The 27622-nt window shown below is 38.2% G+C and overlaps 2 protein-coding genes across 2 annotated transcripts in view; one reads left to right on the forward strand and one right to left on the reverse strand.

The window, feature by feature from the left end:
* Positions 1–27622, forward strand: part of SPATA16 (spermatogenesis associated 16) — a 277685-nt gene that overhangs the window by 20976 nt on the left and 229087 nt on the right. The window contains exon 2 of the mRNA XM_070791798.1: positions 4171–4786. Within this exon, the coding sequence (XP_070647899.1) occupies positions 4265–4786 (522 nt within the window). The 5' untranslated portion in view covers positions 4171–4264. The remainder of the gene's footprint in view (positions 1–4170; positions 4787–27622) is intronic.
* On the reverse strand, positions 866–1464 carry LOC109564322 (histone H2B type 1-C/E/F/G/I-like). Its single transcript, XM_019967808.2, has one exon. The coding sequence runs from the start codon at positions 1273–1275 to the stop codon at positions 895–897; it is 381 nt and encodes a 126-aa protein (XP_019823367.2). The 5' UTR covers positions 1276–1464; the 3' UTR covers positions 866–894.

Below are 27622 nucleotides of genomic sequence, written 5' to 3' on the forward strand. Positions count from 1 at the left end.
CCTGTACATAGAGGTCACTTTTAGACATTAGGATACTTATTCTTGGTTTTTGTGGGGACCTGAATTATGTGTTTCTTGGACAAATTTGGGATATTTACTCTTTCAGATGTTTGAAAATGTCACAAATATTTTCCCTCTGATTGCTGTATGTGCCATGTACATATCTTCCTTCTTTATTGTTGTTTGGGGCTTCCCTGGTGGCTCAGATGGTAAAGCATCTGCCTGCAATGCAGGAGACCCAGGGTTCGATCCCTGGGTTGGGAAGATCCCCTGAAGAAGGAAATGGCAGCCCACTCCAGTACTCTTGCCTGGAAAATTCCATGGACAAAGGAGCCTGGTAGGCTACTGGGGTCACAAAGAGTTGGACACGACTGAGTGACTTCACTTTCTTTTCTTTCTTAATTTTTGTTGTTGTTTCTTGTAAAAAAACTCCACTGAAAAACAAAACTGTGATCTTTATAGATACATTTAAGGACTGATGAAGAAATACTCAGAAGCCTGTTTCTTGAAAAACCAATAAAATTTTCTTGCAAAGTAAAAAGGTGCATAGTTGGGTTGGACAGGACAGACATCTGACAGGAAGACTGGAGTAGGGGAATTTGAAGGAAAAGAGGTGGAGGGAGAGAGGGAAGGAGGGAGAAAGAGAGAACAATTACCTTTTACAAGAAGTGGTTGTAAAGATAAGTTTATGTATTCAAGAGGTGAAATAAATGCAGAAGAGATAGGTAATGCTGCTGTGAGTGAAGTGAAATGAAGTCACTCAGTCGTGTCTGACTCTTAGCGACTCCATGGACTACAGCCCACCAGGCCCTCCGTCCATGGGATTTTCCAGGCAAGAGTACTGGAGTGGGGTGCCATTGCCTTCTCCATTAACAGCGGCAAGGCATATTATATTTACTTGGAGCTGGTATACTTGGTGACAGCTTTAGTACCCTCAGACATGGCGTGCTTGACCAGCTCCCCAGGTAGCAGCAAGCGCACGGCGGTCTGGATCTCTCTGGATGTGATACTCGAGTGCTTGTTGTAATGCGCCAGGCGCGATGCCTCCCCAGCGATGCACTTGAAAATGTCGTTGAGGAAGGAGTTCATGATTCCCATGGCCTTGGACGAGATGTAGGTGTCCGGATGGACTTGCTTCCGCACCTTGTACACGTACACAGAGTAGCTCTCCTTGCGACTGCACTTGCGCTTCTTGCCGTCCTTCTTCTGGGCCTTGGTCACAGCTTTTTTAGAGCCCTTTTTAGGGGCAGGAGCAGACTTAACTGGTTCAGGCATGTCTATAATGACACACCCAACAACACAGAAAGATCTTTTTTTTTTTTTTTCTAATTTTATTTTATTTTTAAACTTTACATAATTGTATTAGTTTTGCCAAATATCAAAATGAATCCGCCACAGGTATACATGTGTTCCCCATCACGAACCCTCCTCCCTCCTCCCTCCCCATACCATCCCTCTGGGCCGTCCCAGTGCACCAGCCCCAAGCATCCAGCATCGTGCATCAAACCTGGACTGGCAACTCGTTTCCTACATGATATTTTACATGTTTCATTGCCATTCTCCCAAATCTTCCCACCCTCTCCCTCTCCCATAGAGTCCATAAGACTGTTCTATACATCAGTGTCTCTTTTGCTGTCTCGTACACCGGGTTATTGTTACCATCTTTCTAAATTCCATATATATGCGTTAGTATACTGTATTTATGTTTTTCCTCACAGAAAGATCTTGAAAAAAAATTACTAGCCACAACCAACTACATATAATCTCACATATTTTAGCTACTATGCTTGAAGTAGAGAGAGTTTAGAAAAGATACCCAGGAGATACTATGAACATCTTTAAATAGCTTAAAATTTGAAATAGCCCATATTTCCTGTTTATATATTTGAAGCTGATTGTAAGAATGAATATGAATCAGAGATCCTTAAAATCAGGTATTTTGAGCTTTAAACAAGTTTTAAGAGCATCACATCTCTTTTGCATTGCAGATAGTACTGGACAAGAGGGGAACACAAATATAATTTCTATAGTATTGGTAAGAAACAAGCTGAGTTTGGAACTTAGCCACCTTGTGGTATTTAAATCTTACTCAAAATTTTATAAAACTCTTAAAAAACCATATAATGCATGTATGGCGTTGGAGTTTTACTACTTCCATTTCCATAGCTCTAATACTGAAAAAAGCTTATTGGTACAGATGTATGTCTTGAGTCTTCATCCACTGAAGATCTTAATTCAAGGACTGAAGCTAACTTTTCTCAAACCAAAGCATATGTGACATAAAAGAGCAAATAAAGATAGAGTGATGGTAAAGAGTTTTTCCCTCGCTACCCTGAGTAGCCACATTAGTGGTTCAAAGGATATACTGGATATCAGCAGTGAAATCAAGAGAGGAAAAGAAAAACAGGGCCTTTCCTGAATGCAGTTACGCTGTGATGATGGGTCTAATGATGCTCAGCCATAACTGTCTCCTTCAATACTGAGTATAACACAGAAGGGCAAAATTTTTAATCTTTTAGGTGTTTTCCCCCACATAGACACAATATACTAATACATCAGTGCAACTCACTGGGGAAATATTTTTCTAGTGTTTAACTTCTGCAAATTAACATTCAAGATAGCTGGTATTGGAATTACTTGAAATTCAGTCTTTCCTATAAGATAATTCGGGTCATCACAGTAGATGTTTTGACGTGTCCATGTTTGACCTGAACCATTTCTGATGACCCAAGTTCAGTGTGGTAGGGAGGAGGAAAGTGCCTCAAAGGTTACAGTCACATATACAGTTTTGTATCTTGCTACACTTTGCCAAGAATTACTGTTGTCAAACTTCAGGATCATTTTAAAGGTTTTTTGGGGCATATCTGTCTTTCAAGCAAACAAATGAAAATAATCAACATCAATCAACATCTTGTGATTAACAAAATCATAAAATTTGAGAAGCTAGTCAAGACTTTATCTTGAGTCAGGCAATGATCCTGTAGTAGTTGAAAAGAAGCAAGAATGTTAGCTTTTATTTCATTATTATCTTATCATACTTGGCTCTTCTTTCTTACATTTTCTCTTCTCTTTGTGTTCTAAGTCTCCTATTAGGTATCCTAAACAACAGCATGCCTTAGAGGAAGTACTCCAAACCAGGAGTTAGTGACTGGAAGTCTCAGGAAGGAAATAGCGATCCAGGTTCTCCTAATGACCAACAGCATGACTCATATAAAGCAACTTAATATTTCTGCCCCTTAGTTTCCTTGAAAAATTTGTTCCTTATTCCTGTTTATCCTACAGAATTATTTCCAGAACAGGATACAATAGGTGAAAGAGTCTTAAAAATAGATACCAACCAAACTATACCATTACTAATTTAACACATTTTATATTTTGAAACTAATCTAGAAGTGGAAATAGTGTGCAGAAATCTTTGAATCAAATAACTGTTAGTTATATTTTTTGAACATCTGTAATTTAAGAACATATCTCCTCTTCATATACTATGATACCTGATACCATTGCTACCAAAATATGAATACAGTAGACTCAAGCTGAATCTGTGGCTCCTTTAGATGAGAGGGTGAATGCCATGTTCTTCTGCTTTCAAGTCCATGCCAAATAAGAGTTACCTTTAAAGCTGTTTAAACTTGAGATTGCCATTAATAAGAGGAGAAATAAACTGAGGAAACATTGTGCTCATAACAGTGTCTGGAAGCCTTTCAGAGGAGGCAGCTGTGGTTTCTTTAGACTCCCAAGTCTATTATGCAGGTTATCAGTATATTTTATAATGAGTTCTAGACCACCTGCCTTCCTGAGGAAATTAAGATCAAGATAGTTTTTTTTTTAGGTCTTTTTTTTTTCCTCAGTGGTTATGTATAAGATTTTCCTATTCAATGAGTTTGAGCACCCCATAAAAATATTCATTCAGTGTTGTTCAGCTATAGATGACTATTTTTAAAGACGTTGTCTAAATGTGTTTTCAATGAATTCTTGGGGAATTTTGAGACTGAAACATACACTTCTCTAGTAAAATAGTCAGCAGATGATGTCTATACAGTTTTAAAGTGATGAATACCTACAATGAATTAAACAGCGTTTTCAATGAATTTAACTATAGTCTGACTAAAACCACTGGAATTTCAAAATTTTGTTTTAATTATTTTTCTTATTCTCACCCCCTTTCAGGTGTTTTAAGGGGCAATCAATGGACTCAGGAAGAGTAGGAGCTTGGAGAATACAATAAATAGGGTCTTGTTCCAAAGATAAACACAGCAACAAAATGTCCACTTTAGCAAACCCACCCAGCATCCTGGAAATGTCACAAGAGATTAAGAAAAGCTGTGCAGACAAACAGGTGGAAATCACAGTTGAAAGAATAAAAATGGCAAAGAGTCTCAAAGAAAAACAAAGCAATGATTTAGAGAAAGTGGCCTTTAAACGGAAGGCAGAAGGTGACGAAAAGCCAGCTGGAAAGAAAGAGGCAAAGATAATAGAACTTGACAGTCTGCTGATCACCATGCCCCTGCCTCATATACCCTTAAAGAATATCATGGATGTGGAGGTGAAGCTGGTCTACGTTGATGAAGAGAAAGTGAGCTATGAGTTTGTGGAGTCCTATCCGTCCACTGGGAATAGGCCAACATGCCGAGCTGCTGAAATAGCGGACCCTTTGCATGAACCTAATTTCAGCGTTCTGCCTCAGATTGACAAATGGCTTCAGGTAGCCTTAAAGGATGCCAGTTCTTGCTACAGACAGAAGAAATATGCCGTGGCAGCAGGACAGTTCAGAACAGCACTGGAGGTATGGGGTAAGAGAGAGCATAGATTGGTGACAGTAAGCTGTAAAAGGGAAAGTTGTGATTACTGTGAGCCACTCTGATCATACTGTAATGAAAATACAGTATGAAAATATTGAATATCAGGACTTTTCAGTCCTCAGTTTATACCAATACAATATGCCTGCAAATTAATATGCCTGTGTGCACTCAACATATAGAAATCAGCCCAAAAGCATATTTCATGCCTTTTCCCTAACAAACACTGCAGTGAATAGTAACATATATTAAAATGCAGTTGGTTTTGCAATTTTAATGTACACCTATAGAAGCCTTAAAGTTTCAATACAGTAGTGGTGAGTAGAATATAGATTCCCTAGAAATAGGCAGTTAATGAGTATACATATTATCCCCTTTTGATATGTAGTCTTCATGATTAAACATAACCATCTTACTTTTAGCATGGGCTGATAATTTATGCATAATAAGTAAGGTCACTTAGTTGTGCCCAACTCTTTGTGACCCCGTGGACTGTAGCCCACCAGGCTCCTCTGTCCATGGGATTCTCCAGGCAAGAATACTGGAGTGGGTTGCCATTTCCTTCTCCAGGGGATCTTCCCGACCCAGGGATCGAACCCAGGTCTCCCGCATTGCAGGCAGACGCTTTAACCTCTGAGCCACCAGGGAAGACCAATTTATGCATAATACTGATTAAAAAAACAAAATAACACCTTTCACCTTACTATCAAACTTTACTTCCCTTCCCCTCCTGTGAGCTTTATGAATAATTATTTTTCTCTCTAAGCAGGTAAGTTGATCAATATTTTGGCATAAAGATTTAGCCCATGGGCTAAAATAGATGTAAGAATAAAACTCAAAAAAGGTCACAGGAAGAAATGCACCATCTCATGACTCACTGAACTTATAAAAGGACCAAAGTGTGCAGCTAGAACTCCCATTGGCTTGGCAATATTGGTGACTGCATATTTTATTAATTACAAAAAAAATTTCAATGCATTTTATATATGCCTGGTGGCCACTGGAGATATAAAAAATGAGTTACAACATGGTAGCTTGCCTCTAACAGTCTGTGAGGGAGACAAACCAGTAAATAGTTAAATGGAAATGGTATTAAGGCATGACTATTATACCATGGAACCAGGGCCATGTGCAGGAGTCAAATGTGAGATTTTGTGATAAAGATTTAAAGAGTAAAGTGTTACTTCCAGTCTTAGTCACAGGTTAAAAATGACTGCATCTACAATGAGTTATTAATGAACAATACAAGAAAATGTGCCCCTAAATATTGAAAAAGAAACCCTAGGCACAAAAAAGAAGGCCAAGAGAGACATGAAGTGATGAGGTAGCATACAAATAGATGCATCTATAAATACGTCTGTCCTTATTAAGGGTCATTTACACAAGTGAAGAGTGATGCACTTTGTAAACTTCTGAACTATGTAAAAAATGCCCCCAAATTGTTTTCAAAGCACTGAGAACCTTCTGCTGTTCTTTGAGCTAGAGACCAGAAGCTATTGACTGTGGAAAGGAAGCTAAGTGTAGACGCCAGGAAGAACCATGGGCACTTCTGCTAGGTCTATTTCCAGCTGAAAATTTTTTTGGGGAAAGGATAGGGTTAAAGGTGTAATTCTATTATTACAGGGTTAAAGGTTTAATTTTATCCTTTCCAGATAAAGGAAAAGAATAATTTTGGCAATGGGGGATAAAAGGCATAAAATAAGAAAGAACATAAACTACAAATTAAGTCTAGTTGAGAAGCAAAAGGTATTTGCATTAACTAGAAGAAAATATCCATTTTTTCCCATAAATCCCAGTGTTCAAAACTGTAAAATTTGAATCCAGTTTTAATGACCCCCAAGATGTGTAACTGTACTGGAATATGCTTAAGTGTTTTGACTCTGTTGTGCACATTCTCTGTCTTTGTCTTTCCCTCTCTCTTTCTCTCTCTCTCCCCCCCAACCTCCCCCTCTCTCAAGGGTTTTTAGGAAAGTGTTGGATGCTGACACTAATTACTGGTAATTAACAAAGGTAATTATTTTGAGACCAAAACTTAGCTTAGACATCTGGTCTAGCTTTTGTCTAATTATCCTGGGAGTTAACTTTTGAAATCTTACCTAGAATGTCTCTTGATAAACCACAGTTACTAGGAATAGAAAAGATATTTAACCTTTTTAACTCTCCTCTCCTGAATTTAACTTCTATTGAATTGAATTGCTTCCATACTGAGTGTTCTCAGGTATTACTTAATGCATCTGTTGCTTTTCTTTAGGTCCTACCATGACTAAGATAGGATGAATGACAGAGACCAAGGCATAATGATAAGGATCACACCTGAAAGATAAATGCATCAATGACTATTTCAGTGTGTGAAGTTAGAATTAGGTTTGGCTGCAAATGACAAAAACCCAAAATACCTGTGTCAAAAGCAAGAGAGTTGTTTTTTTTTCACATAAGTGTTAGGTAGTCAAGGACTGGTACAGTATGATCGTCAGGTACCAGATTCTATTTTGTTCCTAAAGATGTGGCTGTGACCTCAGGATCCAAAATGATAGCTCCTGTTGGTTTTATCATGCCCACCTTCTAACCAGCCAGGAAAGGGCAAAAGGAAGGAAAGAGTCACATTGTGTCCTAAGCATACTTCAAGGGAAGTTGCACACACCATTTCCACTTTTTTATATTGACCCAAATTTGGTCATGTGGCTGCACAGACCTACAAGAAATGCTGAAAAATACAGTTTTGATTCCCAATGGCTCTAACATTCAGGGGTCCTATTACTGATAAAGAAGGGGAGACTGGACATGGCTGTTGAAGGATAACTAGCAACACTCCTATGATTATTATATGGGGGGAGGGCACTGTGAGGTATACAAAATGCTTAGTATCTGAGTGGTACAGGTACAGAGTCAGGCTGTAGAAACACACAGAAGGCTGCTTGTGGTTTAAGGTAAGACCATGAAAAGAAAAAGTAAAAACTGGGGAAAGGCACTAGAAATTTGTGACTATTAATAGACACAATAATTTCCAATTCATCTAATAAATCCATTAGGAATGTTCTGCTTCTATGTTAGCTTCCCTGTGTTCTTGACAAAGTCTTAGCTCCTTTTGTTTTTATAACATGGTAACTAGACAAGTAAATTCATGGCATTTTGTAATGAATAAGATAAAATGATATGCAGCGATTCAGAAGATAACAGTTTAGCTTCCAAAAAGCAGCCAACTTTAATCTTTCAGGATTTCAGAACATAGGAGGCATTTATTTAAATGTGCCTGATGAAACTAATTCTGTGACTCTCAGTCTTTACTAAAATCAGTCATCATTTGCTCCTGTGTTTGAAATCACAACAGAAAACACACCAGATGGGCAAAAGGTATAAACTGAAAGATAAAAAACATACATTCATATGAAATCACAGTATTATGCCTAGATGCTATTACCTATAATTTTTAAAGAACAACTATATAAATTCACCCTCTATTAAAATGTTACAGATTCTATTAAAAAATAAAGACATTGGCCTCATAGGCACACTATTTCCAATAAATTGCTTGTTGTTCAGTTGCCGTCATGTCCGACTCTTTGTGACCCCATAGACTGCAGCACTAAGCACAGCACACAGCCTGCAGCACGCCAGGCTTTCCTGTCCTTCACTATCTCCTGGAGTTTGCTAAAATTCATGTTCATTGAGTTGGTGATGCTATACAACCATCCAGTGAACTTCTTGGCTGTCAATAAAAAGTTAGAAGAGATTAATTCATAAACATTCTAGTTGAACTTTCATAAAGAATAATTATTAGCAAACACCTTAAGGGTTTTACTAATAGGAACACTTAAAGGTCTGGGAATGGACTAATCACATTTTTGTCATTTATAAGAAAAGCACTCAAATTATGAAGAAGGTTAATAATTTTGTGGCATGCAACCTAAACAATGCCATCATTTCAGCCTTACTCATAGGATCTTAGTAACTCAGAGGCTTCCACCTTTTGAAGTAGAACAGACCTATACATACCCTTCAAGAGACGCCGCTTCAAACAATCCCACTGAACCAGCCAAAGAACATAGAGCACAACCTCCCTCACCAAATGGAATTTTCAATTCCGATTTCATCATGCAGGAACTCCTTAAGGTGCTTTTTTTTCCTTAATATCTTGGTGCTCCAGTCACTGTTCTGTGAAGTTAGAGTAATAACTCACATTTATGGAGCTCTTGCTATGTGTCAGGTATTATATTTTACATCCTGGGAATATTTACATTCAATGTTACATTTTATTCTCACAATAAGCATATGAGATGAAACTATTATTCTTTTATGCTAATGAGAAAACTAAGGGATAGAAAGGTTAAATCAGCTGCTCAAGGATCAACAGCTAGAAGCAGTAGTACCTGGGACTGAACCAAGGTGATCTGGTTCAGAGCTCACCACCTTAACCGCTATGCCCTTGCTACTCTGAGGGTTTGTGAGAAATATAGAACTTTTGCCAGACCTGCATAATCAGCATCTGGATTTTAAGAGATCCCAAATGGTCCTGGTACACATAGCAATTCAAGGAGATGAGATGAGAATCGCATTCTGTGAGATGCTGACATTGCACAAATTTGCCCTAAAATGAAAACTTTACAGTTTGGTCTCCAACTTAAAATGCTTTATGCTCCTTGCTAATTTCATAGGAGGGCTTTTCTGAGTAGCTCAGCTGGTAAAGAATCTGCCTGCAATGCAGGAGACCTTGGTTCGATTCCTGGGTCGGGAAGACCTGCTGGAGAAGGGATAGGCTACCCACTCCAATACTTTGGCCACCTGATGGGAAGAGCTGACTCATTGGAAAAGACCCTGATGTTGGGAAGATTGAAGGCAGGAGGAGAAGGTGATGACAGAGGATGAGATGGTTGGATGGCATCACCGACTCAATGGACATGAGTCTGAGCAAGCTCTGGGAATTGGTAATGGACAGGGAAACTTGGTGTGCTGCAGTTTATGTGGTCACAGGAGTTGGACATGACTGAGCGACTGAACTGCACTGAATTTCGTAGGAAAGAATTTCCTTTTAAGCATTTTTCTCTAACAATTGTGTGGAATTTGGGATTTCAAGGACCTTAATTTTTTTTTTTTTTTTTTTGAGTTAGAGAGGCGAGAGGATTGACCTCATATTTGTATTGTGAAAGAATATCACAAAAATAGCTATCATTATATTGTTTCATTAAAATTTCATTATTTCATTAAAATATGGAGCAGTTTAACACCAAAAAAGAAAACAGAAAGGGCATACTCTCAAAATAGGGCATACTGTCAGAATGAAGGGTATTTTTAAAATAGATTGTAATTCAATTTCATGAAAAGTTGACTAAATTGTCTTTTTTTTTTTTTCATTGCCCCTTCGATCAATAAAGTACTGGTCTGAGAACCAGTTTTTGGGAATCACTGTTCTAGAACACATTTCCTTTATGGTAAACATTAAGTATCCAGGACGATTGAACCCACACCAGGGCCTTCTTATGAGATTACTTCCAGTGTAATGGAATTTGGTATGAGGCAGGTCCATTTTGGAGCCCATCCAAAGGGGTTTATTTAATGAAGTAGCAAAGATATCTCATTATAGGGCCGCCTCACCTATAATTGCTCTGAGAATAATTCTGTAGCAAATCTCTAGGGCATGAAAATGTGGACATCCCAGAAAGCTTAATTTAAATGGATTCTAACACAGATAGTTCCTAGTCAACATAATCAGGAAATCGAGAGTTCACCAAATTCATGGAGTGCCCTGGAGCTAGCTGTCTTTTTACCCATCTGTGGATCTGCAAAGGGATTTAGTATTCATTTCTTAAACTCCTGCTGGGGTCCACGCCTATGTATTTAGATAAGTATCACAATAGCCCTTAAAACAGATATTATCATCCCCATTTAACAGATTAAAAAAAAATGATGCTCTAAAAAGTTAAAAAAAAAAAAAAGCTTACAAGTGCCCCAGCTAGTTTGTGGCAGGGCTGAGATCAAATTCCTGTGTCCTAATTTCATATCTGAATATCTTTACTTTCTTGCTTTTCATACTTAACAGTTTATAAAAGTTGTATAGGAGTATTATTTTTTAAAAAACAGATTCTGATATGTGGGGGTCTGTGATGGAACATCCAGATTCCTCATTTCAAATGAGCTCCTAATGATGTCCATGTCTCTGGTCCAGGGACCACTCAAGTAGCAGAGATTTATGCCACACACTGGTAGGTTTGCAAATGCCCACCATTGTCCAGGCAGTAAGCACTTGCAGATATCTAGCTCATGTAACCTTAGGTGGCCGCAAGGGTCCAGAGCTGTTAGAGTACTGTATTTGCAGTCAGATTATCTGTTTGATGCTGCTTCTGGCACCTACTTGCTCTGTGACTTTGAGCAACTTTCTGAACCTCTTAAAACACTGTTAAGCAGGAATGGTAAGAACTAAAGACCAATCACAAGATGCTTTCACACAGGACTGCTTGTTGGAAAACATGATGAGCTCGAAATCTGTGTTCAAGTTGTCATTGTATTTCTTAAGTTCTTCATTTCTTTGTACAGTACGTATTCAACTTAAAACTTTAATGCCCCAAAGGATTTTGTCCAATTCAGTAGTTTATCATCATTTTTAACCCATATCCTTTTTTCCTTTAATTAACATTAAAATTTTATAGTTTCTGTTAAAGACTATATTTAATCAAAGCAAGGGACCAAAATAATTCACTGCTTTTTACTTTATTCTATACCCTTTTACGGAGAAGGCAATGGCACCCCACTCCAGTACTCTTGCCTGGAAAATCCCATGGACGGAGGAGCCTGGAAGGCTGCAGTCCATGGGGTCGCTGAGGGTTGGACACGACTGAGCGACTTCACTTTCACTTTTCACTTTCATGCATTGGAGAAGGAAATGACAACCCACTCCAGTGTTCTTGCCTGGAGAATCCCAGGGACGGCGGAGCCTGGTGGGCTGCCATGTATGGGGTCACACAGAGTCGGACACGACTGAAGTGACTTAGCAGCAGCATACCCTTTTAGAAGAAGTAATCTAAATCAAACACTATTTTGAACTATTAATTGCTTCTGACAAAAAATACAAACTTTCACTTAGATGCACAAATTGTTATGCTAGAAGCAGTTCATTTTGTTCTTAGTTCTCACATATAAAGTGACTTGAACTCTGTATGGTCAGATCAGAATTGAACTTTTCAGTTTCTATCATGATTGTTGCCATCTTTGTTCCATCCGGGGGCATCATATAATTAATTAATGATAAAAATATGTTTTAAGTGCCAGCAAATTTACGTAGCAGGAAAATACAAAACAAATGCCTCTGTTAATTGCCAAAGTAAAATAACAAAATTAGATATATCTCTATAAGTAAGCACTAATTAAATAAAAATAATCTCTACAAGAGCAAGATTTGTCATTGTAAGAAAAAAGTATGTTATTACCCCTAACATTCACTGGCTGTTTCAGCCTGACATAGCACTAGATGTAGGGGATACAAATATATTTAAAACTTAGTCCCTGCCCTCAAGGAGGTTTTCCCATTGTGGTAGAGTGTCAGGGAGAGAGGTGACTGGAAGAATTTTTCTATAAATAAGACTACAATATAATCTGTATCACATTTGTGAATGAAAGAAGAATCACATTTCATATAAAAATATTATAAACTTTGGAAATTCCTGACACAATTTCAATCACCTGCTGCTGCTAAGTCGCTTCAGTAGTGTCCGACTCTGTGTGACCCCATAGACAGCAGCCACCAGGCTCCCCCATCCCTGGGATTCTCCAAGCAAGAACACTGGAGTGGGTTGCCATTTCCTTCTCCAATGCATGAAAGTGAAAAGTGAAAGTGAAGTCGCTCAGTCGTGTCCGACTCTTGGCGACCCCATGGACTGCAGCCTACCAGGCTCCTCCGTCCATGGGATTTTCCAGGCAAGAGTACTGGAGTGGGGTGCCTTTGCCTTCTCTGTCAATCACCTAGAAGTGATATTAAATATACTTGTATGGGGTGCCCAAACTCACTCTCAGAGAGCCTGAGATACAACTGTCTGGGGTTCAGACAATGACTGTGCTTGGGGTAGTGGTATTTTTAAGTTCCTAGAATAGTTAAAAACAGTTGAGAACTGCTAGCATAGACAATCTTTCTTTTTCACAATTACCTACAATTGATTTTAACCCATGTGTGTTTTTTAAAAGGGAATTAAGAGAAATAATATCTAAACATTCTAAAGCTATTATAAAGCATCAATTAAAAAGGTAAATATTACTGTCTTAAAAATTTATTCTTTGAAAATTAACATTTAAAACAATCTTCTCATATTCACTTAAAAAGCAAATGAACTTAATGACTTCTTTTCTATTAACACTAATAAAATAGGTTGATACTAAACACCAGTCAGTGGTTGATTAGAATGTTTCTCTAAATTTATCCCGTTAGTTATCATCTCACAAAAAATAATTATTAATCCATAGGAAGCTGAGCAAGATCTCTTTAGTGAACAGGATCATTTTCATAGTTTATGAGTTCTGTTATGGGTTTGTTTCAAATTTCAGTAAATGTTAGTGTATTTTTAAATGCAGTTAATTCTGTTTACACTGTTGTAAATCAAAACTCAACCAACTCACTGAAACCTTCAGTTCAGTTCAGTCGCTCAGTCATGTCTGACTCTGCGACCCCATGAATTGCAGCACGCCAGGCCTCCCTGTCCATCACCAACTCCCGGAGTTCACTCAGACTCACGTCCATCGAGTCAGTGATGCCATCCAGCCAACTCATCCTCTGTCGTCCCCTTCTCCTCCTGCCCCCAATCCCTCCCAGCATCAGAGTCTTTTCCAATGAGTCAACTCTTCGCATGAGGTGGCCAAAGTACTGGAGTTTCAGCTTTAGCATCATTCCTTCCAAAGAAATCCCAGGGCTGATCTCCTTCAGAATGGACTGGTTGGATCTCCTTGCAGTCCAAGGGACTCTCAAGAGTCTTCTCCAACACCACAGTTCAAAAGCATCAATTCTTCAGCACTCAGCCTTCTTCACAGTCCAACTCTCACATCCATACATGACCACTGGAAAAACCATAGCCTTGACTAGACGGACCTTTGTTGGCAAAGTAATGTCTCTGCTTTTCAATATGCACAACCCTAAATTGTAATTCAACTTGATTCCACGTTGAGGTTCACACACATTAAAAACAAATTATTCTTATCCAAATATTGGATAATATTGCCCAACATTTCTGTCACTATCTAACTTTCTAAATTTCTTGCAAGGCTTCCCAAGCCAGATACAGTTGAAAACAGCAATATTTTCTTTCCCCTACTCCTTTCCAGCCTTCATACACAACACAGTGTGATGTTCAAACAGACTCTGCATGTACCAAGCATATGAGATTCACTTAAATTTGTTCACAGGAATGTAGCACAGAATAAGGTTGTGGTTACTCTTTTGATTCAGATTATCTAGAAGAAAGTTAGGAAAAAAATCTTTTATTTAATCACCTAGTTCACCTATTCTGTTGCCTCATTTGAGAGTCACTAAAATAGAGAAGAACTTTCTTTCCACCTGAGAAATGATTCTGTTTCTATCAGAGAATAGGATGTAGACAGGCAGGGTGTAATACAGAAAGGGAAACAAATTTTCATTACATGGTCTCAGTATGGTTTCCCTATTTTAAATGAATTGTTATGAATACCAAGAACATTGGATTCATACATACTTGAATGCTACAACCAATGTGTATTTTATATCCAGAAAGAAACAACTTCTGGAAAACTAGTTTTAGGCTATGCTGATGATGATGATTCAAATTATGCTACTAACCCATTAGTAGTTAATCGCTGATTTTGTGGGATAAAATTTACCAAGAAATCATCCACAAGTTAAGTGACTACTTCCTTACTACTTTCTATCAACTTGTTGGGTGATGTGGAGGTAAGACCACAGTATATGGCCGGGTTTTAGTTCTCAAGGAACTCAGATTCAAGCTTTAGACAGAAGTTCTATAACTGTAAGAAAATTAGAAATCTGTCAAGTGTTTGTGATGTGCAATGGCCGTGTAGAACAAAGATTTAGGATGAGAACATTTGATAAAGTTTGTGATACACATCTATGAGCATGAACTCTGGCAGGCACATCACCTATACTAACACTTCTAATTCTTACAGTAACCCAGTGAGTTGAGAACTATGATTATTCTCTATTAAAGATAAAAAGATAAGAATGCATAAAGTACTCATGGAAATGCTAAGAGGATGTGGGGTGAATTTACAAGTTTGAATGATCCTGGAAAAAAAAAAAAACAGAATGGAAAACTGGGATGGGTAGAGGGGACAGAAACGGAGTGTGATATTTGAGATAAACATTATCAGTAGGATGGAGAACTTGAGGAAAGAAGCATGAAACTGAATAAGGACAGCAAAGAGATGGGCAGGCCAGAGGAAGGCATTATTATGAAATGAGGGTGAAGCAATAAAGTCCGATACAGGATGGTCTTAAAAACTAGGCAGAGAACATTGGAATTGGCATTAAAGGCAATAAGTGAGTTCTAGGATAGGTAAGTAACAATGTAAAAAAAAAAAGAAGAAGGATTGAGAATCAGTGAAAAAAAATATTGAGTAGTTACTACTTTATCAACACTATGATGCTTACTACAAGATCTACAAGGAAGTACAAGATTTCAATTCCAATATTATTGTTCTTTATCCTTTCTTCAGCTACATCTGTAATATAACTATACTCTTCTTATAGTAGCCATTTTATTTGCCATGATCCAAGTATTGATTTTATGGGGAAACAGTCAGGGAGATGAAGGAACTAAAGGAGAGGAACTGAAGGAACTAAAGGAGAGGAACTAAAGGAACTAAAGAGAGAAACTAAGGAACTAAAAAGAGAAAATGCCAGGGTAAAACAGGAATATATATAGAGTGTTATGGTAGAAAGGGCTTTCCTGGTAGCTCAGATGGTAAAGAATCTGCCTACATGCAGGAGCCCTGGGTTCGACCCCTGGGTTGGGAAGATCCCCTGGAGGAAGGCATGGCAACTCACTCCAGTATTCTTGCCTGGAGAATCCCCATGGACAGAGGAGCCTGAAGGACTACAGTCCATTGGGTCGCAAAGAGGCAGACATGCCTGAGCAACTAAGCACAGCATGGTAGAAAGTCCAAGGCTGAATAGAAGAAATAAAGCTAGAAGAGCTAGTAGGTAGCCAATGAGTACCCTGTCAAGATCTTGGATGTTATTCAGTAAATAACAGGAGGTCTCCCAAAAGGATTAGTATGGGGAATGGTGGTGTCAATTACATGTTTATTTTTGTTATATCACTCTAGTGTATATAGACAACAAAGATAGTGCTCAGTCTCTGGGTTATATCTTATTACTGGATAGGAAGAAGAGGTTTCATGAATTGAGGGTAATTTGAGAGAATTTCTATATTTTTTAATTGAATTGAAAGCAGTTGGAGAATTTGAGAAAGACTGGATAGGCAACAGAGACAAATTAGACAAAAGACTAAATACTGGAGGCCTCCCTCAGAAGAGGGACCATGAATTCATAGTGACAGCAAACTGCAAAGTTATGTGATTTTCAACATTGTGTCTCTGAGCATCCAAAAATTTTCATTAACTGATAAAACAGAAGAGAGGGCAGAATTATTGAGATTAGTGATGACAGAATGGTCATCATAGTGGACTATGGCTCTCAGCTGGGCAGGAAAGGACAGAATAGAGGGGGTATAATGGTCCAGGGACTGACAGTTAAAGGAAAGGCACTTGAGGATGAGAGAGTGAAAGAGCTGAAAGCCTAGGAGGTTTGGCCAAAGAGTAGTCCTGAAGTATAAGATTTGACATATGAAGTTCCATGAGATTGGGTTACTAAATGAGAGTTCAGGAGTTTCAAAAAAAAAGTGAGAAGCCAGGATATTAGATGAGTCACTTTCACACCTGGATATTGAATATCTGAAGTCACTCAGGATGATTCTGGGACAAAGAGCAAAGAGGAGCCATAATCCCGATGTCAAATCTTAGTAAATGTGAGGAAATAGTCACGAGTCTGATAGAGTTATGATAGAACAGCTAGATGACGTGTTTTTTTTTTTTTGGTGACACTATGCTAAAGGACAGGCTCAGCAAGCCTTAGTCTGAAAGGAAAGAAGTGGAAAGAGGGGTTTTTGCCCAGCAAAGTTAAGGGTCATTTTCTTCTTTTGGTTACTGGTACCTCTACTGTGTCCTTTTTTCCTGTGTATGTACAACACTAATCACTAAGTGAAAGTCAGTAAGAGTTATTAGAATTACATAAACTGCTGCAATGATAAATTGCTTTTATAATATACCCTTAAAGTTAGTCAGCAAGGTTGTTTTTATATCTTGGCATGTTCATTTATTTTTATGGGATTTTCTCTTCTTTTTTGATACTAGGACTTATTGAATAATTGTTTTTGACTACTTTAGGAGGAAATATCGGAGAAGGCAATGGCAACCCACTCCAGTCCTCTTACCTGGAAAATCCCATGGGTGGAGGAGCCTGGTAGGGTGCAGTCCATGGGGTCACAAAGAGTTTGACATGACTGAGCGACTTCACTTTCACTTTTCACTTTCATGAATTGGAGAAGGAAATGGCAACCCACTCCAGTGTTCTTGCCTGGAGAATCCCAGGGATGGGGGAGCCTGGTGGGCTGCCGTCTATGGGGTTGCACAGAGTTGGACACGACTGAAGCGACTTAGCAGCAGTAGCAGCAGCAGGAGGAAATATATCAATACATATGCATGTAGAGATAAGCACATCTTTTTAATAAAGAGATTATCCTAATTTGAGTGCTTAAAAAATTAGAATATTGATAAATAAGAATTCTCAGTAGTTTTATTAACACAGCGTGTGTGTGTGTGTGTGTACTGTGTGTTTTTAGTATACTCTATTTGGGATGTTTCCTAGAGTACTGGCTTTGCGATAGGGTGGTAATTATGCACTGGCATGAAGGTTTTAAACAACAAATACATGTTCTTAAATACCAAACATAATGGTGAAAAATGAAAACTAATGTAACAGTCAACATTCACACCTTCTGTTGCTTTCATAAGGTGTGAATGTTGAAAGCTAGTAACCTCACACCACTTGGTTCTTTTGTTATTATTTTAATTGTTTTTTTAACTTTAAAACTTCACTCAGCAGTGGCCCAAACGAAAGATACCTGAAGTAAAGTAGCTCAGCCCTGATCTGAATCTCAAGTTAGGAATGAAGGAAATGCCCTACTGTGTGCATGCCTTATGGAAGCAGCAATCAGGCATATCCACTTACACAAAAGAAGTAAAATATTATGATCTCTTAACACCAGAGATACCTATCAGCTTAGAGTACAGGAAGCCATTGCTGGCACCATGGACCTGCTCAGCATTTCTGGCTCCCATAGAGAGTCATCCTCATGGCTATGTTAAAACTGCGTTATTATATATTTCTCTATGCCTTAGTGGCATGAATACTGAGAGTGTATTCTAAAGCAGGTTCCTACCAGTAAGTGATGGATTTAGGCAGAATTCTCAGAGGTGGCATCCAGGGAACAAGATCTTACATGTGGGGATGTCCATTTACAGCATCACACAGTTGTAGCACTGCCATTAGTTAATTCAGGCTGTCAAAGGAGGAATGTGAAAAAATGAAAAAGAATGCCAAAAGGCTTAGCTGAAGCTGGAGGGAGGTGTAGGTGGCTGTGATAGGTTTTTGACCTCCACCTAAGTGTACCCTGATGACAGTAACATGCACAGTGGAATCCTTGGGTCAGTCATCAGCTCACTGCCACACAGCATGACTCTCTAGTGTGAGGTGGGCCCCTCCCTGCATTCGGATTATATATTTGAAGTTTCTCACTTACTTTTCTGAATAGGTAATATACTCATATAGTTCAAAATTTAAGAGGTATAAAATAGTTTGCAAATGACTCCTTTCTAGCCCTCTCCTCCAGCCAGCCAATTTCCCTCCAAATGGGCAATCATTGTTTATCTTTTAAGTTAATAAATGCAAGCAATATGGAAGTACATATTCTTTCTAAAACTTTATTTTTTTTACTTAGAAATAAGTCTTAGATGCTGTTTTATATCAGCATATATTTCCCCATCTTATTCGTTGCCTAATACTTCAGTATATGGAAGATGCATATTCTCCATTGATGAACATTTGGGTTGCTTCCAGTGTTTTGTTCTTAGAAATAGTGCTGTAATTAATAACCTTGCGCACATGTCATTTTGAATGAATGCAGGCAGGTCTGTAGGAGACATTTCTCACATTAGAATCTAAGAGTTTGCACATTTGAAATTTCAATAAATACTGCCAAGCTACACTTCCATCAGCTTTGTATAAGAAGACTTATTTTTCTTTATTCTCACCAAACCAATATGTTATCCAATTTTTAATCTTTCCAAAATAATAGCCTTTTAAAAATCAGTACAAAATAAATTTTCATTTCTTTTATTGTGTATGAGTTGAGAATCTTTTACTATGTCTAAGCACCATTGGCTTTTCTGTGTATTTCTGTGCTATAAACTCCAAATTTCTAATGGGCTGTTGGTGTTGTCTTGGGAGTGTGATGGTTTTAAATTCAAAACAAGTCTGAAAAGTACCTTGTGGGCAAGTAAGTTTCCCCCTATATAATTCTGGTGATTCTTTGCAGAGTAGGAGAAAACGACTTCCTTTAATTTGCATTGGGTTATAAACTTGCATTAGAACTCAATTACCATCCTTTAGGAGCTCCAATGCTGACCTGATTGGCCATTTCTTACAGTGTGAGGTAAATGTCTTTAAAATGAAGTGCATGCTCATATTTTCAAGAAATGGGAGAGTAGTTAAGCAATAACATTTAGAAAAAAAATATTCCTAGTCCATAAAAATCAGAAAGCTCTTTATTAGTAGTAAGGTTCTTGTATAAAAGCATAATTTCTCTTATATTTAGAGACTGTAAAATTTTTGGCCCTTTAGGAATTGTGTATTTTTTGAAATTGTAATATTTCAGATTTTGATGTTGTTTCTAATACATGAGGTCTAGTGTTGTCATCTCTCCTAGACAATCCTTAGAGGGAAAATAAACATGCTACCTAGCTAAAGGTAGATTTCACCTGGAATATTCATCTAATAATGTGTTTTATAGGTAGCATATGGTAGTGCTGTTATATGAATTCTGGATGAATTTTTCCTTGTTAAAATTTGTTGAAAGTGTTATATTTTAATTAGTGTCTGGTGTAAACCATTGATTTCAGATAGATGTGATTTCAAACAATGTGATTCCTCCTTTTTCATATTTATTTTAGAACAAGAAACAAAGAGACTGTCAATAATGGCTTGGTCAATAATAATACCCAACTTGGAATTCCCGCTGACTGGGGGGAGTGATTTGATAGAAAAGCCATTTGTCTTCCATGATATCACTGCTGAATTTTGAGTAGTAACTGCCTCCAGGATTACTGTTTTAAGAAAATATCTGAAATCTATAGATGAATTATAGATACACAGGTGACTTTAAAATTATTTTTTTTCATTCTTCATCTCTAAGATACAATGGAGAGAAGAAACATTTCCATACCCAGCCAAAAAAAAAAAATTGTTTTATATTGTCCTGAAATTCCTTCTATTCAAATACTTAGAGGTTTAGTCTTAACTCTTGATTTTCTCTGTTGTTTGTGTACTTAAGTCAGCATTTTTAAGTGGTTAATGTCTGCCAGCTATTTACTTACTACACCTCTTTCAGTTCTCACAACCACCCAAAGAAGTAGGATTATCATTAGACCCATTTTGCAGATAATGAAATTAAGGCTCTGGGAAGTCAAATAACTTGATTAAGATCACCTGTTAGTAGTAGAATTAGAGCCTGAACTTAGGACTATGTGATTCCAAACACACTGTAACTATAATCATTACGTAATGCTGCCTACTCAGTAGTTGAGCCACTTTTCAAATAAATTCCTACGTTGAACCATGAGTGGTATTCCAAATATTTTATAATCAATGTAACCAAATCACAGCATAATCATTTAAAGGGCATACACTAATGAACAGATGGCTACAACCAATGGCTGAATACGAGCTCAATAAATTTAGAAAAATCAAGTGGAAATGTTCTGAGGTGGCTATGAAGGGCCTATTACTCACCCCTGTGCCCTGCCCATCACAGAAGAAGCTCATTCCATCCTCACTTCTCCTTCCAACTCCCACTTCACAGAAATTGGTGTTTGATTAAAAAAAAGAAAAAGAAAAACTCTTGTAAAGTCACATATTGTATTTATCAATACATGATCCAATAGAAAAGCTTATATTCCTTTTACTAGTACCCTTTGTGATTAACTAGAGCTAAAGGTGTAGAGCTAAAGTCCCTTGGACTGCAAGGAGATCAAACCAGTCAATCCTAAGGGAAATAAACCCTTTATTAATTGAAAGGACTGATGCTGAAGCTGAAGCTCCTATACTTGGGCCATCTGATGCAAAGAGCTGACTCATTAGAAAAGACCCTGGTGCTGGGAAAGATTAAAGGCAGGAGGAGAAGGGGATGACAGATGACAGAGGACAAGATGGTTGGATGGCATTACCAACTCAATGGACATGAGTTTGAGCAAGCTCTGGGAGATGGTGAAGGACAGGGAAACCTAGAGTCCATAGGGTTGCAAAGAATCAGGCAAGACTGAGCGACTAAACAACAACAAAAAGATGCAGATTCATTCAAATCCCTTTGAAAATCTTTTGACTAGACCTAATTCTAATATTTCTAGGATCATTTCATAGGGAAACCTGTCCTGATACATTTTCAGTTCAGTTCAGTTCATTTGCTCAGTCGTGTCTGACTCTTTGTGACCCCATGAATCACAGCACGCCAGACCTCCCTGTCCATCACCAACTCCTGGAGTTTACTCAAACTCATGTCCATCGAGTCAGTGATGCCATCCAGCCATCTCATCCTCTGTCGTCCCCTTCTCCTCCTGCCCCCAATCCCATGATGCTTCTGAACTGTGGTGTTGGAGAAGACTCTTGAGAGTCCCTTGGATTGTAAGGAGATCCAACCAGTCCATTCTAAAGGAGATCAGTCCTGGGTGTTCATTGGAAGGACTGATGCTAAAGCTGAAACTCCAACACTTTGGCCACCTCATGTGAAGAGTTGACTCATTGGAAAAGACCCTGATCCTGGTACATTTTAGCTTATATATAAATAATATATACCTACTAGATAATATCGGAGAAGGCGATGGCACCCCACTCCAGTACTCTTGCCTGGAAAATCCCATGGACAGAGGAGCCCTGTCCACGGGGTCATGAACAGTCGGACACAAGTGAGTGACTTCACTTTACTTTTCACTTTCATGCATTGGAGAGGGAAATGGCAACCTACTCCAGTGTTCTTGCCTGGAGAATCCCAGGGACAGGGGAGCCTGGTGGGCTGCCGTCTATGGGGTCACAGAGAGTTGGACACGACTGAAGTGACTTAGCAGCAGCAGATAATATATGTCTGTTTTTTATGGTCATTTCCTGAATATTCACAACTGTATACTTACAATTCCCCTTTAGCTCAAAATTACTTTCCTTTTTACAATTATATAGAGAGTATATTGTCCAAGAGGGGGTTTGACTTTAAACATTTATGACTCATTTATTTAACTAGTTACCAGGTCAACTGCTCAGTGGGAAATTGGATGTTATTCTTACTGTGAGAACATCAGACAAAATTAGACGGAAGTGTGTAGGACAAGCTTAGTGTGTTGGAGCCTCAATATATCAGTGATTGAACCAGTTAGTACCTTAATTCTTTTTTTTTTCCCCTCCAGAAATCACAAGTGTTAGCTTACAAAGAAACATAGGTAAGATAAAAGCAAAGTAACAAGAATGAGGGCAGGAGGAGAAGGGGACAGCAGAGGATGAAATGGTTGGATGGCATCACTGACTCGATGGACATGAGTTTGAGTGAACTCCGGGAATTGGTGATGGACAGGGAGGCCTGGCATGCTGCAGTTCATGGGATTGCAAAAAGTCAGACACGACTGAGTGACTGAACTGAACACAAGTGAAAAAGAGGACAAATAGAGAAGGGACAGAGAAAGTAGGATGGGAAAGAGGAAATAAAGTAAATCAAGAAACTTACTCTTTACTGATTAAAAACCAAGGGAAAAGGGAAAAGGAATTCATTTAGTTAAACTAATTCATTTACTAATTTTAAACAATACTGATCCATGAGAAGAGATAATCTTTTTATTATTACCAAGATCTAAAAGAAATCTGTTAGGTTACATAGGAATCTTTATGAGGAATTTCAATATCTTTTGAGGTCACTGATTTGGAAATATTAGTATAATTTTAGGAGTATGCAAAGGCAATGGCTGTTTTTGTCTCAAAAAAAAATAACTTTTGAAAGTTTTTATCTTGTGGCATTTGCATGCTAAATATAATCTTAATACTTCCAGTATCATTATGTACATATTAATCTCTGGGAAATTTTTATTGCATAATGCAATGTCATTCAACAAAATTTTATCATGTTCCTGTTCCATGCCAGGCATTGCATCAGGCTCCAGGAATGCAATCCAATGGGGTCTCTCTTCATGAGGATTCTCATTCTGAAATAAAAAAACAATGAAAATGAAATGTGGTATGTGTTCCAATAAAGGAAGAATGAGATGCTATGGCATATGACATCATCTAGAGCTGTGGTTCATAGATTTTTTATTTCATGAATGAGCATAATAATTTTTAAATGTGGGTTAATATAGATTGCCATCATTTTACTAGCCAAGAAAAGGCACTGAAAAGATTTTAAAAGCTACTACATTTGACCCTTGAACAGCTTGGGCTTGAACTGGATAGGTCCACTTATGCAGATATTTTTCACTAAATGTATACTTCAGTACTACGTGGTCCACATTTGGTTGAATCTGTGGAACTGCAACCAAGGATATGGAGGGTTGATTGTAAAGTTACACACAGGTTTTTGACTGTGTGGGAGGTGGAGCCTTTAACTTGTTCAAGAGTCAACTATAAATAGCATATTAAAAAGCAGAGACATTACTTTGCCAACAAAGGTCCGTCTAGTCAAGGCTATAGTTTTTCCAGTAGTCATGTATGGATGTGAGAGTTGGACTGTGAAGAAAGCTGAGCGCCAAAGAATTGATGCTTTTGAACTGTGGTGTTGGAGAAGACTCTTGAGAGTCCCTTGGACTGCAAGGAGATCCAAGCAGTCCATTCTGAAGGAGATCAGCCCTGGGATTTCTTTGGAAGGAATGATGCTAAAGCTGAAACTCCAGTACTTTGAGCTATGTATAAGGTTTTAGCTGCAGAAAAATTACATCAGAACCTGATTTTAATTATAATTTGTACAAAAATCATAGTGCTCTGAAAAGTATCAGGAGGGGCTACTACAGAAAGGGAGAACAGGGAACTCTCCTTAGAAAAGATAGAACATTTCAACTGAGGCCCAAAGGATGAACATAAACCAGGTAGGCAAGGAGGAAAAAACCCAAAACTTTCCCTTTCAGGAAGGCTTAACACATTCCCCTCTGTATTAGTGTTCTGAGCTTGCTGTAAAAAATCACCAACTTAAACACAATTTATTACCTTAGGCTCACTGACTAAATGAGATGCACTGTACTAAAATTAAGGCATGGTAAGAGGACCGCTCTCATTCTGGACGCTCTGTTGGAGAATCTATTTCCTTGCCTTGTACAGCTTGCAGATGTTGCCTGCATTGTTTGGCTTGTGGCCCCTTCCATCACCTTCAAATCTACAGTGCAATTTGTCTCCTGACTCTGACATTGACTCTTCTGCTTCACTCTTACACATTCAAAGAACCCTTGTGATTTCACTGAGCCATCCAAATAATCCAGGATAATCTCTTTATCTTGAAGGCAGCCAATTAGCAACCTTAATTCCATCTGTAACCTTAGTTCCTCCTCTCCTCGATATATATTCACAGATTCTGGGGGATAGGATGTAAATGTCTTTGGGAAGCTTGTGCTCTACCTACCTCACCTTCTGACTCATGGAAAACATAGTATATGCTAAATTGCTTCCTTCTCAACCATTGGCTTGTGAAGAATTGTGAAGAGTATGAAATATACTCCGCTTGAAAGCTAACAAGAAGCCTGCCAGAGTTCACTGGTGGCAGCAGAAGGCATGAGATTCCTGGATCACAAACAAAGGACTTCATTATTCATGGCCAAGCAAGTAGCATGAGCCTCATCACATTTGCTTCGGCCCCTCTTATCTGCCAAGTCCCACAGGAGTGATTCAGAAGAGGTCTGACAGATAGCCGCATCCACTGTGGACTGTATTATAGAAGAAGAACCCCAACTTTAGGGAACCTGAATCATTTACAATGAATAATAAGCATGCCTTTCCTTTTCTCCAGAGGGAAACACAACCTCTCTCTTCCAAAGCTGCTCAATATACAAACATCCTTAAAAAGATAATCCAGAACAAAAAGTACATCTTGCAAACAAATTTTTATTGCATAATGCAGTGCCATTCAACAAAATTTTATTATGTTCCTGTTCTATGCCAGGCATTGCATCAGGCTCCAGGAATGCAATCCATGGGGGTCTCTCTTCATGAGGATTCTCATTCAGAAATAAAAAAAACAATGAAAATGAAATGTGGTATGTGTTCCAATAAAGGAAGAATGAGATGCTATGGCATATGACATCATCTAGAGCTGTGGTTCATAGATTTTTTATTTCATGAATGAGCATAAAATTTTTAAAATCTAGATTGCCAACATTTTATTAGCCAAGATGTTTGCAAGATGTAAATAAAAAACCTAAAGAACCTTGGAAAGTTGTCCATGAATATGCCTACATTGCATCTGCTTTTAATAACCTGATCTGCAGTTTCTCAAATGTGGGGACTAGGTCTTCAAACATCATTTTAAAATCAATTCATTTTAAGTTAAAAGCTTTGTTTTTCAATTTACAAATATAATTTTTTTGACTTTTTTTTTACTTGATCAAGTCAACCTTTATTTATACATTACACTGAATTATTTTTCTAGTGCCTAATCTGTTCCCTATTACCCTTTACTTATCATCAGATAGTTCTAAATGAAAACATGTTATTTTTGGCTGGCTTAATACACAAACAACTAATGCAAAAACAGACTAATGTGTAAACAGACCTCAGTTCATAATGAGGAAATATTAGCAAATTTACTAATGAGGGCACTCATACAAACAGATAATTATGAAGCAAACCAAGTGCCAATATGACCCTAATGTGAAATGTCATTCTGTGAGAACAGAGACTGAGAGGGGGCCTTTATAAGAAGGGGAAAACAGACAAATTCATTTCTATGTATTAATCCAAACCCATTCTGAGAGCAAAAGATGGCTATAAAGTTAGAGACCCAGTTAAAAAAACAAATGATTATATTTTATATTAGAAGTACCAACATTCATGAATTTGTTCATGGATCTATTCCCCCTATTACTGACATTCTTCTAAGTTAAAGTTACTCATTAGGTACATTTCCCCTAGTTTTAAGGGCAAAGAAGGCTATAAAGAAAATATTAAGCTATCTAATGATAAAAATGAGCTAAGTCAGAAGGAAAAAAGAAAGGGAATACATTTTACCCTGTCTGCGCAGAAATGATGGTAGTAGATGCATATCAATAAGGCATATTCTTTGAGCAACTTTCCCCAGACGTGTTAATACATAAGGTGAGTTGTCAGTGTTCTCCCATCTAATTGTCCTGAGACCAACAGCGTGATTCAGACTAAGGGCAAAACAGCAGTGTTTATTCCTAAAAGGGAGTTGCTCAAAAGCCAACTGGATTATATTTATACTCGACATAGGTAATGATCACAATCTTGCCACTCATAATTTTTTATCTCATTAACACTTCTGAAAAACTAAAGCACCATCCCTACTTTTACCATATTCTTGTGCTTTAATAGATTATTGCTCTCATGTTAAATTCATCAATTTGTATACTATTTTGACAAAAGAAGCACAAATTTCTAAGGAGCATGACAAACTGCAGCTGCTTTCCTTGACAAGTACAGTGCTAGCAATTCAGTGGAAGGCATTCAGTAACTGCAATCAGAAAACCTGCATTCTCAGTCTGGCTCCTTCCCATCTAATCCCTCTGAGTTCTATGCCTCAGTGTCCTCGTTTGTGAAGAAATGATCTCAGGGTGACATGACACGGTGATGTGGAAGCACCTTAATTCATAAGGATACGCTTTTAGTCTGAATTTCTTTTTTTTTTTTTTTTTTTAATTTTCATTGAAGGAGTTCAGCAGCACCTGTTAACAATAGGACTTTTAGTAAAGAGTACATCTGAAAAATAAAGAGTGTGATTACAATCCACAATTCCAACCTTCAGGTCAGAAATCACAAACCCAGCCACGCCTGAGGGCCTGCTGTGTGGAAAGGGCTGCGTGTGCTGAATCCAGGAGGAACAGTTTACTAGTTCCTCCCATTTCCTCCTGCCTGGCATCCCAATCCTTTCCTCGTTGCTCATCCATGACTCACCAGTGCCTTTCTCACTCCTGATTGCAACAGGGTCACCTGCAAAACCCCTGACGGTGACAGCTCCTCACCCTTGCCTCTCATGTCCTGGCACCAAGAAACTGCCACCACCGTTTCTTCAGGTTGCCTCAAGTCACAGAGATGCCCCTCTTCAGAGCCTCTGCTGGCTCATTTTCTGCAGAAACTAATGGGTCCTATCCTTGCTTCCCCTGACGGCTGTCACTGATGCAGACAATCATGCTTTCTATCTCAGCTGTTGACTCCTCTGCCTCCTCTGCCTCCCAGCTCTTTTCCTGAAGCTTCCTCTCAGGTACTAATTTCCTCAGCATCCACAGATAAGAACATTTCAATAGCTAAGCTGAGATAAACTTGCAGAGTC

This window comes from Bos indicus, chromosome 1 (assembly GCF_029378745.1).
Source record: "Bos indicus isolate NIAB-ARS_2022 breed Sahiwal x Tharparkar chromosome 1, NIAB-ARS_B.indTharparkar_mat_pri_1.0, whole genome shotgun sequence".
NCBI lineage: Eukaryota > Metazoa > Chordata > Mammalia > Artiodactyla > Bovidae > Bos > Bos indicus.

Excerpts from the sequence above, each read along its gene's own strand:
- LOC109564322 (XM_019967808.2), bottom strand. The coding sequence starts at position 1,275 with ATGCCTGAACCAGTTAAGTCTGCTCCTGCCCCTAAAAAGGGCTCTAAA.